At 54.7% G+C, this 13,241-nt stretch overlaps 3 protein-coding genes across 3 annotated transcripts; 2 read left to right on the forward strand and 1 right to left on the reverse strand.

Annotated features, from left to right (window-relative positions):
• Window positions 1-1,840: 1,840 nt before the first annotated feature.
• On the reverse strand, window positions 1,841-3,758 carry L226DRAFT_538933 (uncharacterized protein). Its single transcript, XM_067681591.1, is given in 5 exon segments — window positions 1,841-1,865; window positions 1,879-2,649; window positions 2,704-3,139; window positions 3,198-3,286; window positions 3,350-3,758. 4 exon segments carry the CDS (start codon window positions 3,411-3,413, stop codon window positions 2,177-2,179), a joined length of 1,062 nt encoding a protein of 353 aa, XP_067530857.1. The 5' UTR covers window positions 3,414-3,758; the 3' UTR covers window positions 1,841-1,865; window positions 1,879-2,176.
• A 5,566-nt stretch (window positions 3,759-9,324) lies between these two features.
• Window positions 9,325-10,047, forward strand: L226DRAFT_525978 (uncharacterized protein; the record flags this gene model as incomplete). The annotated part of the gene is made up of 4 exons (XM_067679020.1): window positions 9,325-9,459; window positions 9,532-9,557; window positions 9,590-9,615; window positions 9,689-10,047. 4 exons carry the CDS (start codon window positions 9,325-9,327, stop codon window positions 10,045-10,047), a joined length of 546 nt encoding a protein of 181 aa, XP_067530858.1.
• A 1,159-nt stretch (window positions 10,048-11,206) lies between these two features.
• On the forward strand, window positions 11,207-12,636 carry L226DRAFT_574818 (uncharacterized protein; the record flags this gene model as incomplete). Its single annotated transcript, XM_067685111.1, has 3 exons — window positions 11,207-11,296; window positions 12,094-12,216; window positions 12,268-12,636. The coding sequence occupies 3 exons, from the start codon at window positions 11,207-11,209 to the stop codon at window positions 12,634-12,636; spliced, it is 582 nt and encodes a 193-aa protein (XP_067530859.1).
• Between the last annotated feature and the right edge of the window lie 605 nt (window positions 12,637-13,241).

A 13,241-nucleotide genomic window follows, 5' to 3' on the forward strand; every position in this document is an offset into this window, starting at 1 on the left:
ATGACAGAGCGGGGGTCGGAGGCAATCGGAGTCCGGACGGAAGTCCGGATAAGGCAGGAGGGAAAGGAGTAGGGGTGGTGACATATTAGCCGGGAAAGGGGGACGGAGTTCAGGGGTAGTCGGGTCGGGGTTGTGTCGGAGAGGCGGCAGGGCGGACTTGGGCACGGGATGTGACAGGAGGTATCTCATCTTTTACTGCCACCGACAGGGCCGCGCAGTGCCCCGCCGATGCGATCGTTCAGGCCGAGTGACTCCACGATGAAATTTAGGCTATGACTTACATCTTCGATTCCGCAAAGGGCAGTCCATACAGTCGAACAATATTGTACCTCCGATGACATTGATCGTACACTGACATTAGCAAGGCTTCTTCCGACAGTCCGGACGACGCGTTCACATGGGTCGACACTTCATGCCACTATCTTACATTCCTACTTCCCAGAATAAATCAAGAAGGGCCTCCAATCCGCACCTGAGCGTATCTCAGAGCGCGGAGTGTGGAGACCCTCACATAGCAGTATCAGCAGTGGACTGCCACGAGAAGCTCCCGTGGCATTTCGCATCTCCCCTCAACGACAACATCACTCTGATACTGTCCTCCGAGGACGTATGGAAGGAAGGTGAGGATGTCGGTGTATTCTGCGACCTCCTCCTTCTGATTCTAGAGGCTGGACACCATACGGCCCGCCAGCGACTCTTCAGGGGTATAGGGCAGCAATCTTACCCGTCGCCGAACTATCAGCAAGTATTTGGTGGCAACACAACATCTTCATCGGCCGTTATGATTATCTAGCACTCTAACGGTTGGCGGTTAAATGCTGCGCCCGCATGGCACTTTCCGATGGTCGCAGGAGCTTCGCTACGGGTGAGTATTCGGAATTTATCATCCCTATCCGCCGGTTGACTTCCTTCTATCCATTATGCCACTTCCATTTTATCAAGCCTTCGCCTCAAAGCGACATCATAACCATACCTTGCCACAGCCCTTCCATTGTCTCGGAGGTGGGTTGGGAGTCGCACGCTCACCCCCTCGTCGGTGTTACACTGTGCACCCGTCTTCGAGTTCAGTCTCTCGCGAACCTCCGTGAAGTTCATTTTCGCGGAGTCTTCCCCAATTAATTCAAGACTCTGCATTTCCGACTCCAGGCGCAGATGATTTGCATACGCCCACTCCCTATTTGTCACTATTTCCAACACTGGGCGTCGGCTCGGAGTAGTATGGCTATGAAGAGTAATACAGTTCCCTAGTAGCCGACGGCATGCCCTCATCGAGAGCTATTCATCCGGCACAAGGTACGTTGTTGTGTTGCAGCCCCTCGCTCCACCGCGTTCTCTAGCCGTGAAGCGGCAAGAACGCAGTGTTGGTCATACACACCGGTCGCGGCACCCAAGGCATTTCATATCCATATACGGTTTGTGCCGCTCGAGTGAACTCGTGTGTGGTCGCTTCTCCGGGCTACACGACAACGTTCCAACCTCACAGACTGGAACATTGGTATGAGCGAGTCAGAACGATCAAACTTAGTAGGGTCCCGAGTAGCCCGTGGTTCATCAGATGGGATGGACGCCGGTGCAATATCGCGAAGCACGCCAGACCACTGTTGGCCGAAGTACCTGGTCCACACTCGTGGCACACCCCGCATTGTAATCTTCACCGATTCCCGCTGGACGTGTGCCGATGGAGTGACCTGGAGTCGGTGTGGAGGGGCACTGATTGACAGACAAAGTGCAATCTTCCGATGCGGCCGTTCTCGTAAGATTCGAGATGCTATCCAAAATGGAGAACAAGGACAATCATTGCATTTGATTTCAACGTGATTGCAATACAGGAGATGACAAGTAGCGGTACATAGACAATGACGAGAGGTCGGTTCAAGTGGTGATGCGAGACAGACCACAGGCGACCGGAAAGACAGCAAGACAAGAAACAGCGATGACAGCATATGGAGAGCAGACGATGAGCGGAGTGCGTGTACATAACTTAGTACGACATACAACTTGAACAACCAGCAAGCAATAACCAGGATTATCGATATGAAACTAGAGCCACGAAGCAGCCTGATCCGCGCGTTAATATGATACGATATGTTTTTGGCTCAGGGAAGCCTAGCCGAGAACGACCGGGCGAAGTCTGGAGAGGGCGTGGCCCGTGGGAGCAAGAGCGCCGGCCGCGTCCTCAGCGGTGTCGCGGCGAGAGACTGTTGACGGAGGAACCCTGCTGGAATGCTGGGCGAAGCGCCATCGGCGCCTGGTTGCAGTTGCACCCAGGCACGGTGCAGGAGCGGGGGCGCGAGCCAGAGGCAGACCTCTCGCGATCATGCGCGCCGGCGTGCGGGAAGTCGTTCGATTGTGAGCGGGTGCGGCCCTGCTGTGGAAGCCGATGCATGTGGTGCTCGTCTGGGAACGCGCCCGCAACGGCTATGTCTGAGCGATCATCACTGTCCGAGAATGAGGAATAAGAGGAGGTGGAAGGCGAGCTCTGCACCTGGTGATAGGGGTGGGGCGGCTCTGGAGTGCGGTAGTAGGTGGGTGGGTACTGTGGCATCTGCGGAGGCGCGCCTGCGGCCTCACGGTGGTTGCGGTAGTGCCTGCGCATGTTCGAGTTGACGCTAAAGCGACGTGTGCATCCCGGGAAAGGGCACTCAAAGGCTAGAGCGAACTGTCAAATGCCGCCTCAAGGAGATATGAACTCGGTTGACTCACGTTGCGCCCCCGTGTGGGAGTTCATGTGGATAGCCAGACTGCTTGGACGGTTGAAGCGTCGGTGGCATATACCGCAGCCATGCCTGCGGTCATCATCCGGGGGACACTCATCTGGAGACAACACGTAGGTCGGCAGGTCCAAGCTAGCCAGTGCTGGGTGCGACGCATGAGCGCGCAAGGAGCCCGCGTGTGCGCCGACTGGGGTCTGGACGGGCAATGCAGAGCTGTGGCGAGGAGGCAGATGATCTGCGAACGCGTTCCCGGCGATGCGCTGAGAGTCTACGCTTCCCGCGCTGGGGTTACAGGTAAGGGGGTATGGCTCTAGTCGGTGGGATGCACGAGATGGATCCGGAGAGAGACAGGTATTGCGCGTAACAAGGGTTTGAGAAGGTCCTGAGGGGGGTTGATGGTGCTGCCCGCCACGATTGGGAACAGTCTGTTCACAGGAGGCCGTTTCAGCAGTGAGCGCCGTACATTTTGAGGAAACTCCTTACCTCGAATAGCGGTCGCGTGATGTCGCGAGTGGCGAAGGGGTCCTGCGTTCGCTCCGTGGATTGCAACATCAGTCTCTCAAATTGGACGTCTGGATACAAGGACAATAAGCCTGAGATACTAGTACCGATCCACATGTGTGGACACAACTCACCAGGTAATATGTCCTGAAGACTCGGCAGCGTAGGGCGCTCTTGCTGGTTGGGCGACTCGGGCATGCTGGAGAAGTGGGAGATGGCAGGTGGACGCAGGGATGAGGAACTCCGGGGGCGGGGGTGGACGCAGAGCTTGAATGCCGCGCCCGAGGAGAAGCAGGGTTATATACGGAATGCTACGCAGTGCCAGTTCTGGCGAACATCAGTTCTGTGGATCACCATCATGAGCGTTCCGAAGGAAGCCCCGCAGCGTACACCCGGTGTGATAATTGCCTTATACGACAGTGTTCCAACCAGCCCCGGACGGCACCCACGAATGCAACGTGAGAATGTCGTCCCGATGTGCATCCTTCGGAGAAGGGCAGTGGATGTGTGGCCTCTCTCTTTTGTTCCCAGCAAGGAAAACTCACCAACTGTGCAGCAACGGGACGTTGCCACGACTCATGGGCTGTGATACCCCAGTGTGGTGCTGCAGGTGCTGAAAACGCTCTTTACCTTCCTGGATTTGCAGGAAACAGGGGAGGGATTCGCAGCGCGCGCCGCCTGTGAGCGGTGGAAGGGTCGTCCTCGTGGTCAATCCCGTATTGGGCTAATGCGGGAGAATCTTCAGCGCATCCGGGCTGAACGCTGTCCGGAACCAATATTAGTGGCACTAGGCCACGAGTCACTCGCAATAATAAGCTTCGATATATGGCTGATGCACCGGGCGAGAATCATGGGTACGTGGGTGAGTATCAATCTCCGCATCTACTCAGCGGCTCACCATGATTTGCCTGTCGGCGCCCAGAGCTCGTTACGAGAAGACGATAAGCGCAGTCCAGGTCCCGCCCGAAGCCGCTGTGTGGGTACTGCGGGGTGCTCCATTGAACTCGTTAGAGGTGACAGTACAGCCTGAAGGAGGAGAGGGGCGACAGTTATGGACGACTAGAACGGATGATGCAAGCGATTGAATGTCTGCCAGTGCACGGCCCGAGCTACAGCGCTTCTGCAGACTACGTTCTTCTATCGCAATTTTGCATGCAGCATCTTTGCATCACATCATCGCTGAATCCTTGCGCGCGGGATTACGAAGCCTCGAGGGGAATTGTTTCCTGAGATTGAGTTTCTGAGTGCTATTGAACCATCAGCATCATCATAACCGCCGCGCACATTGACCGACAGGCACCGCTTGGGACCGTACGGTAGTGGCCCGCAGCACCGCAGGTTGGGCACAGTGAGGAGCTGCAGAGGACGTGTCTGCCTGGCGAGCGGGGACAGAGGGGAAGCTGGCCACGGATGCCGACCGGGCAATGCGCATGTGACAGTGCGTGTCACCCGGCGACTCATCAAATAGCCGTGCACGCGCCTGAGCAAGCTCTCCAGCGCCGACTTCCTGCTTCAGAGACGCTACTCCTCAAGATTCTTCCGATGTCGGAGGCTTCCATGTGCAGCCCAATGGCCGAGGCTGTACCACAAAACTGTACCACAAAATGAATGGAAAGTTGCAGAGAAGGACAGACACGTAGTCATCGGCGGCTTGAGATGCCACTTGATCATACAGAGCTACTTCAGGCGAGGCCTGTCGATGGCGCAGTGACCACATACCTCATGCACAGGTACGGGCGTGCGAATCCTCCGTAACTGCCTGAGCTACACGCCGTCTCCCCTCGGAGGTAAGACATAGCCGGGCTCTCACGGGATGAGCTGGACTTCACGGCAGAAGCCAGCCCACAGCGGGGACGGCCTTCGGGCATTCCCCGCGAACAGGTGGTAACACTTCGGGCACGACGCTCCATATAGCAGAGTATATGCCGAACACCAACAAATCTCTCTGAGGCTGTGGCTGGGCAGAGCTTCTCAACTGCAGACTGGTCTGACTATCAATCAGGAATAGGCTCCTAATAGCATGAGGTGCGACAGATGGTGCTCACCCCTGGCATACGTACCCCTCGAAGCGCATCTTGTGGTAACATCACGGTGGATAGAAGTGCGAAGTTGACGGACTTAGTCGCGATCCTGTGTAGCATCGGAGAAGCGAGGCCAAGAGCTCCGTCCATTCCTCGCACGGCAGGTGCTTGACACCGCTGGTATGGCGCTAACATCTTGAGTAAAAGGACCCTCAGTGATCTTCGTATTGGCCCATGTCAACAGCTCATGCCGTTCCCACTCGCAACATCGCGATCAGGGTCAAGTGGAGCGCGAATATGTAGGAAAACTTCGCAGTGGGCATTGCCTCTCCGCATTGCATTCTCCCGCGGCCGCTAGCTTCTAGAAAACCGAGAAATGAGGCAGAATTCTCAACATTGAGCGTTCAGATGCTGCGGCGTACCATATATTTGCCGCCCTTAGGCATTGAGTGGGGTAGTTTGACGATACAGTGGCAATCACCAATCCACGAGCGTGTTCTAGCAGAACGACAGGACTATGGTTAAGAATTGTCCATGATCGCAACAGCTCGAGCTGGTCAAATGGGAGTAAAACGATAAGCATACATACACATACCTCAAGATGACGTGAATCAGACTAACCTCATGTGCTCTCGGACAGCCCACAAAGACACTCTTTGGCGAGTCGCTATGACGCGGGGATAATTGTGGACTCCTGACACGAACTCAGCGCGCTCCAGCGGTCGTCTTGCATCTAGCCATCTTGGGTAGCTCGACTTGCGGTGGGGAGAAACATCTCTATATGGCGTTCAGTCCCTATACCGGCGCAGCCAGCGTATGCGCCCATGTGGCTCAGAAGTGGGTGGGGGTGGTGGTAGTTGGTACCGTCCCAGAATAATTGATACGCGAGATTCCCCCGGTAACCACTTTAGACGCCCGATCCCACAGGTACCTCCATATCAGCAACGGCGATCATCAAGCGCCTTGGAACTGCAGGAATGGTTTCATCATAAATCTCAGTGCCAGCGAGGCCAAAGTACTGAAAGTAAGTGGCTTCGGTTGTCCTCTGAATTTATTATGCACGGCAGCTGAGATCTTACGGTTGTTTCCACGTGCCACTTAGATGTGCCAGACCGCCGGTAACAAAGGTTTTCAGGCCTCGATCTCGTCGGACGTCTACCACGATTGCGAAATGCGGCGCACGCCGCCCCGGAGAGTCATACGACGCAAATAAGAGACAGATAGGACCGGTGTATTGTACAGGGGGACGCGGCGCAACTGTGTGAGGACCGGGAGCAGTTGAACCAGAACCGCCGGCCAGCTTGCTTTCCGAAAGCATGGGCATCCAACCGCTTCTAGCGCACACGACGCGCATGTGCCAGAGTCGGTGAAAGTGCCTCGTCATTCGTCCTGTGTTCAGGAAGTCGTCTCGTCCGGGGTTTCAGGGGCAATGAGTCAGCTGTCACGCTGAAGGCGCGTGGGTCTACAAGGAACGGAACGGCCGCGACGAAGACACGCGGCAGCCTGCAGGAGCTCGTGGAGATTAAGAAAAGCACACTGCCTCCGAGGCTAGACGATTAGTCTATAGGCCATGGCTGGACCGGAGGTACGCCCTGGGGTATCAGTATAGCCATACCACCGGGCTGTGCTTTCGAAGCCGATCTCACTGTACTCGAATACGAGTCGGAGTTCGCCTAGAAAGAGGTGATTGATGCCAACCCGTGCAGAACGCTGGAGGAGGGTCGTATAATCTTGTTTGCAGGCAGGGTATCCGATCTTCCGTGTGCACGCCGGCGGTACAGACACGTCCTCGCTAGGTCCCGTATGTTCACTGAGAAAAGCGACAACATGCCCGTGTGCGGGGCCTGAAATGCAGCGACACAGAGGCGGAAACGGGCTTCTGCAGAACATATGTTGAACTACTAGACAACAGTAAGGTGTGACCGCAGATGGCCGTAAGTCCGAGCTGAGGACCTCTGAGTCAGCGTGCGGATACCACAGATCTGTCTCGGAGCTCAGCGTAGCAGAACTTGTCAGAGATGCTAGAACTGTTCACCATGATATGTTGCGAACTTTGACATCCCGCGAGTATGAGATGCCGCTGTCCACCCCACATGTTTGTATTGCGGAGCACGAGGGCCGCCGCGGTGAGGCCGCATGCATACGGAGCAGTGCTTGCGCTCTTGATGGAGACAAGCCTTCATGTGAGAGGTTGTGCGGAGGTGGTTGTGGCATCCTCGACGCAGATAGAAGTCCTTGTCCACCAGTGGTCCGCATATCGGGCTCGGGCTCGGACGACTTCTAATTGTAGAAGCGGTGCCCGCCATACTCGACTCTGCTCTTTGTATCTGATACTGCGGTCTCAAGGGCAAAACTGGAGTACATATCACTCACAGTAAGACAATTTGTCCGAGTCAGCAGGCGCGAGGGGGTAGAGGGCTTGTGGTACTGTAGTTGCTCTCCAAGATTGATCTCAACCAAGCCGGATCGAGCCACGCAGTGAGCTGCGGTCTGGTACCACGTCGGCCTCGGTTCTGATGGAGAACCATGAGCTACACGGACTTACGCTAGGGCCGGTGCACCCATCGCGCCCGACTGTCAGATGTGCGGTGTGGAGTCAGCGAACAGGCCGGCATCCGTGGATGAACTTGAAGGCTGTAGTCCTGGAATTTTGCAATTTACTCGCGGTTATATTGTTGCCATCTACGCAAGCTATTCAGTAGTTCGTCAGGATCACATTGTTCAACCCACCTTTGCGCATTATCATCCCGTGCTCGTACGCGCCGTGTGATGGGTTCCCAGTGAGACAGATATGGGTCATAATCTTCAAGAAATACGTAGTAGTGAGTCCTTCTGTTCTATTTCCTTGAGAAGTGTGAATATTTGACCGCAATGATTATGGTGAGTCTCGAAAGGGTTCAAGCTCTGCTGGGGGCTGGGCCCATCTCGAGGCGCCGTGACCGTTATGTCACCGGCGTCTAGAAAAAGCTAGACTCCAACTCCCGAGGGCCGAGACTCCGAGCACGTCGACCTCGTCCAGTCTTGGTCTCGCCAGGATTTGAAGCTTGGGGCAGATATCCCATGTTCAAAGCTTCCTAGACTGCTAATAACCACGGCTTACTTCCAATAGCGATCGACCTAGTGCTCATATACATATACGATGGCGTTGGCACTGGCGGTATGTCGTAAATTTTTCCGAACCGAATGTATCGCATGATTGGTTATTGACTCCTCCAACTACATCCTAGCGAAGAAGGAGGGCTGATTGAAAGGCTAGAAACATTGAGAAACATTGAGCTGTTCATTGGCGATGTCGCGCCGCAACCAGAGTCCGGGTATGTGTCGAGATCACAGTGCGGTATTCGTCAGTGTTGAACTTTGGGCAGACAGATTATTCATGGTTGCTCCAACACCTGTCATCCGAACCTTCGATTCCTTACACCGGTTGCTAGTTTGTCACCGCACCTATCGGATGCAGTTCTCGGGCACCTCTTTGGGTGTGAGCAATGTGCACAGGTTGTGGAAGCACCAGGGGTACGTTCCAAATGACACGACTCTGACCTCGTGCTGATATGGTCATGGCACCGCAGATGAGACTCATACCCGCTCCGTTAGTCTCACAGCACCACGGCCGACGGCTGCATTGACCAGCAGCTCCTAAACGACGCACCCCAAACTCTGCACTACCAATGCTCGCCATCTGGCATTGCACCCTTCATGAATGCCGACGAATTGCCGGGGAGGCTCTCCTTCCGATGACATCCTGAGATCCTGATTCTCTTACTAGTACCTACTTTGACCATCTCCCGTTCGACTTTGGACTTGACGACTCTTATCGAACTGCCAGCTTGTAGCCTCGTCCTTCGGAACTGGGAGCTTCAGGAATCGTCTCTGGACGACAACAGGGAAATGGTGTGTTGAAGTGTGCAGCTCACGGGATTGATTCCATAAAATGCAACCTTGTCGCTCATGCGAAGATGCTCACAGGTGCCACTTGTACGTCCGCTTTATTTGTGTCGTACATATGTATGGTGAAAGATTCATTTGTTCTGTAGCCTACCGACGACCGTGCGTGCTGCAGGAAGCCGATTCATCGGTTCAACACAGAGATGACCGTCGATATTCTCTTGCGGGACCCTTCGGACTGGCTCCAGAAGGACCGTTCCGTCTCAGCGAGAGTTCCGTCCCAATTCAAGAGCGGTCCCTTGTGGCTGAAGCTGCTGCCCGAATTTATGGCATTTGTCGTAAGGTTTCGCACGCTGTCATTCCAGAATATGTTTTGGCCTGACACAGAAATCTCCTCCATCACTACATAGCAAACTGTCGGAAGAGGTCGCGTGAGGTTTGTGACTGTGGCTCGAATCGATTGCGTAGAATTCTTCTTCTCAGTCTACAGGAAGGTAAGTATTATATCCCAATGTTCCATATCTATATTGATCCGTGCGTTCACATGCTATTCATAACCCATACAAGACAAACGCCAGCACCGGCTAGGCTCTCACAATGCCCATGTGCCGATCATGCGCACATCTTATGATAACAAATATACGTACGGCGTTTTCGCCCATGAGATCGTCGCCTCTACCACATGCGCGCATCCCAATCCAAATGCGGATTTCTCAATTCAGAAAACGCCGTTATACTTCGCACCAGCCGCTTGGGATTCTCGCCGTCGACCTTATCCGACCCCTTCGCCGGCCGGCGCATCACAAAACCTTGCGCCCATACTAGAGAGCATGATAGTACTCGTCGTCAATTACAATACATGTAGTCAGAGAAGATGTGCGGTCGACGTGTTCTCAGAAGACCGCCATGTATGGACGTACTTGTAGGCAATGATCATACGGGCGCCACGGTCTGATAGCACATGATCATACCCCCGCGCCATACGATCATACCCCCGCGCCGTATGATCATACCGCGGTTGTGCTATCATACCACCGCGGGCCCAAAATTTTCGACTCGGAGAGTTTGCAACGGGCTCAGTTCGAAGCGGTCATACGTAAAGAACATATATTGCTGCTAGCTACTCTACAAGTGCAGTTGGCGATAATAATTACTACTCGGGACGGCGAGCACGAGCCTGACGTGTAGATTGTCAGAATATGGACAACGCAGTCGCCCAGGACCAACGCTGCGGCGTAGGAAATAACTCACCACGAAAGAGCAGATGTCGGACGCAGCGAGAAACAGAGAGCGTGGCCAGGTATGAACAAGATACACGCCAAGAGACAGGACCAAGCAGGGAGAGCAAGGAGGAGGATGACGGTGAGATGGAGGATATGCGCACGGCTTGTCGTTGAGAGCAACGGAAAGCAGGCAAGTAATGATGAGACCCGGGAGATAGAAGATACTGATGACATGAACTTACGACACTCCCTTGCGCAAGTCATGGAATGGGGAGCGATAAGCAGACAAAGACTTACCGATCGTGCTCAAGAAGACACGGCGCATATATGCACCTTCGACATGAGTATATGCGCATAGAACTCGTACTTAATAGAGTACGTACCTCATGGGAAGACACCGGTCTTCAGAGCCATCTAATCCATGTCTTCATGGCGAATCAGCCTTCATCGAGTAGTCAGGAAGCTAGGGAAAAGGGAGCTCAGATGGGCAGCGGCAAAGTCCACAGGCTGCAAGAGTCGAGCGAGAGGAGGGTAGTGGTCAGAGGTCAAGAAGGTCGGGGTGACAAGCAGCAGCACGAAGACGCTTATGTACCAGGCGGGACTCCGCCCAAGAGCGCGTGACGTCATCCAGTCAAGCGCTGGCGTCCTTACCTTTCCCGTATGGTCCCAGGCTCCAGCCTTCCTCTGCAAACTTCCTCTATAGCTACATAGTTGCACATGTCTAGAGTCCTCATTATGAGTGCAAAGGAACCTCCATTGAAATCACCACTATGTATGTTCATTGATTATCCGCACCGACATTGCATGGCCATTTCTCGTATCTGCCGAAGCCGTGCGACCATACAGCGTGGCTGCCGAAGACATGCTACCATACTGCGCGAGCGCCGACCTTGCGCTACCATGCTGCGTGAGCGCTGATTTTGTGCCGCCATACATCGCGGCCGTCTACAAGGTACGTTCATTTGTTACCATCCTTGGTAGGCAATTATAACGTGTTGTCGGACCAGCCGCGATTTGCTGATGCGCTGATAGCGTTCCTATTGCCCCCGAGGCTCTTCTGCGAAGGCGTCCTCGCCGCAACCCCCGGCTGGTGCCCTTCTGGACGTGTCATGGGGCTGATTGGCTCCCGCGTTGTGTCGCAGAAGCCCTTTGCGCCATTCTCGTCATCACGTTCACCGCCGGGATGCTGAAATTCACTGATTGGCACTCCCACGCCGTTCGTCCGTAGGTTCAGGATGTCACCGTACGGAAGCGACCTGTGGCGGCGAGTGAGGTCTTTGGGGCGGCTTCGTTGGTCATCCTTGCGCATGCGAATGTCGAGTGCTGACTGTTGTCGAAGGCTGCGCGGTGTGATGGATTCGGGCGCAACGAGGGTGGCGGAAACCGCGGCTTCCACGCAGAAGCTACTGGAAGCAGGGGCCTCGCTGCTCGAGCGGCCACACTTTATCCCGCTCGGCGCCCATGAACGCTATGGAGCACTGCCTTAGACGCAACAGACCTTCCAGACCAATCGCGCCGCTCGAGGAAGGGAACACCCTCTGTTCTACATACTTCCGTAGCCCTTCGTCAGCCGTTGGCCTTCAATGCTATCATTATGTTCTCCCCATATTCTCCAATTGCTGAAGGCAAGCTCAGTTGTCTAGCCGGGAGTCAGAAGATGTAGCAGGCGAAGATTACGATGTGCCAGACCACAGGTAAGTAGCATTCGCGAGGTACTTCTTCGGGTCCTAGCTTACCCATGGACTTCAGACGTACCAACAGACTATCACGCTATCAGACTTCGAAAACTCCGACGACCTTCGGTTCGGAATACTGAGTTTCCGGGCTGGCGCAGAGACCATGACGTTCATCGTCTTCACTCTCTTGCCAGAGGTACGCGGACCCGCGCCACAGTTTTTCTAGATGCCTTTTACTTTTCCACAGGTCTCCTCCCTGGCTCTGTCGCGGAATGCTGCAGGTCTTCATCTCTCTTCTCGCTCCCCCGGAAACATCATGTGCCTGACGATTGACCTTGCGGGAGAATCCTTCGGGTCTTACGCAGGGCTGTCAGAGGTGTTCGCCGTGCTCAGGACGATCACGCACGTCAAGATCCCTGGTGGTATCCATGGAGTTGTTTCTTTCGGAAGATCCGTGCTTCCTCATCTCCGCAGACCCATCTATGGCCGCCGTCTTAGAGAACCATCCTCGCGCCCCCATATTGTCCCTTACCGAAGACCGACGAGTGACCGTGCCGAATCCCACTTCCTCCTACACGGCTCCCAGTATTGTCCGGATGGTCTCGCGCGGTTTTAGATGCTCGATAGTGCGCTTTAGATTCTACGTCATCTCGTCATAATCTCGTATCTAGGCCCTCACGACAACTATTTGCCCGTCACGATCCACAATGCGCACGCATTCCCAAGCCTTCCACTCCAAACCTGCGCGAATTCTTCCTGGCCGATCTAGCTACGGCACGCAATGAGGAGCTTCTCCGTCAGCCATGTGTCCCTGATCACAGGCAGCTCCAGCTGTACAACCGTTGGACGTCGAGGCGGCGCCTCAGACAGCACTTCGCTGGGACACATCGGAAGGTCGCCTCCTCCCATGGACGTTGTTTCGTTTTTGGAGACGGTGTCCATCCTACTCCATCGCGCACAAACAGAAGGGCGGAGCTTGGCACAGTCTTGGACCGAGGCTGAGGTAGTATCCCCATACCAAGAGATGAAATGCGCGTGCTTGATAGAGCTGGTCCGTATTTACGACTCCTGTATAGCGAGGTTTTTGTTGGTTGGAAGATATGTATGAAGGGGCTGTATCTAGGCCTGGTACAGGCGTGGGCTTGGTCATACTGTTTTGAAGTCAGAGGGGTCCCGACGTGCATTGATGTAACTAGAGCTGCTGTCCTTAAAAAGATCACG

This window comes from Lentinus tigrinus (assembly GCF_003813185.1).
Source record: "Lentinus tigrinus ALCF2SS1-7 unplaced genomic scaffold L226scaffold_38, whole genome shotgun sequence".
Classification (NCBI taxonomy): Eukaryota; Fungi; Basidiomycota; class Agaricomycetes; order Polyporales; family Polyporaceae; genus Lentinus; species Lentinus tigrinus.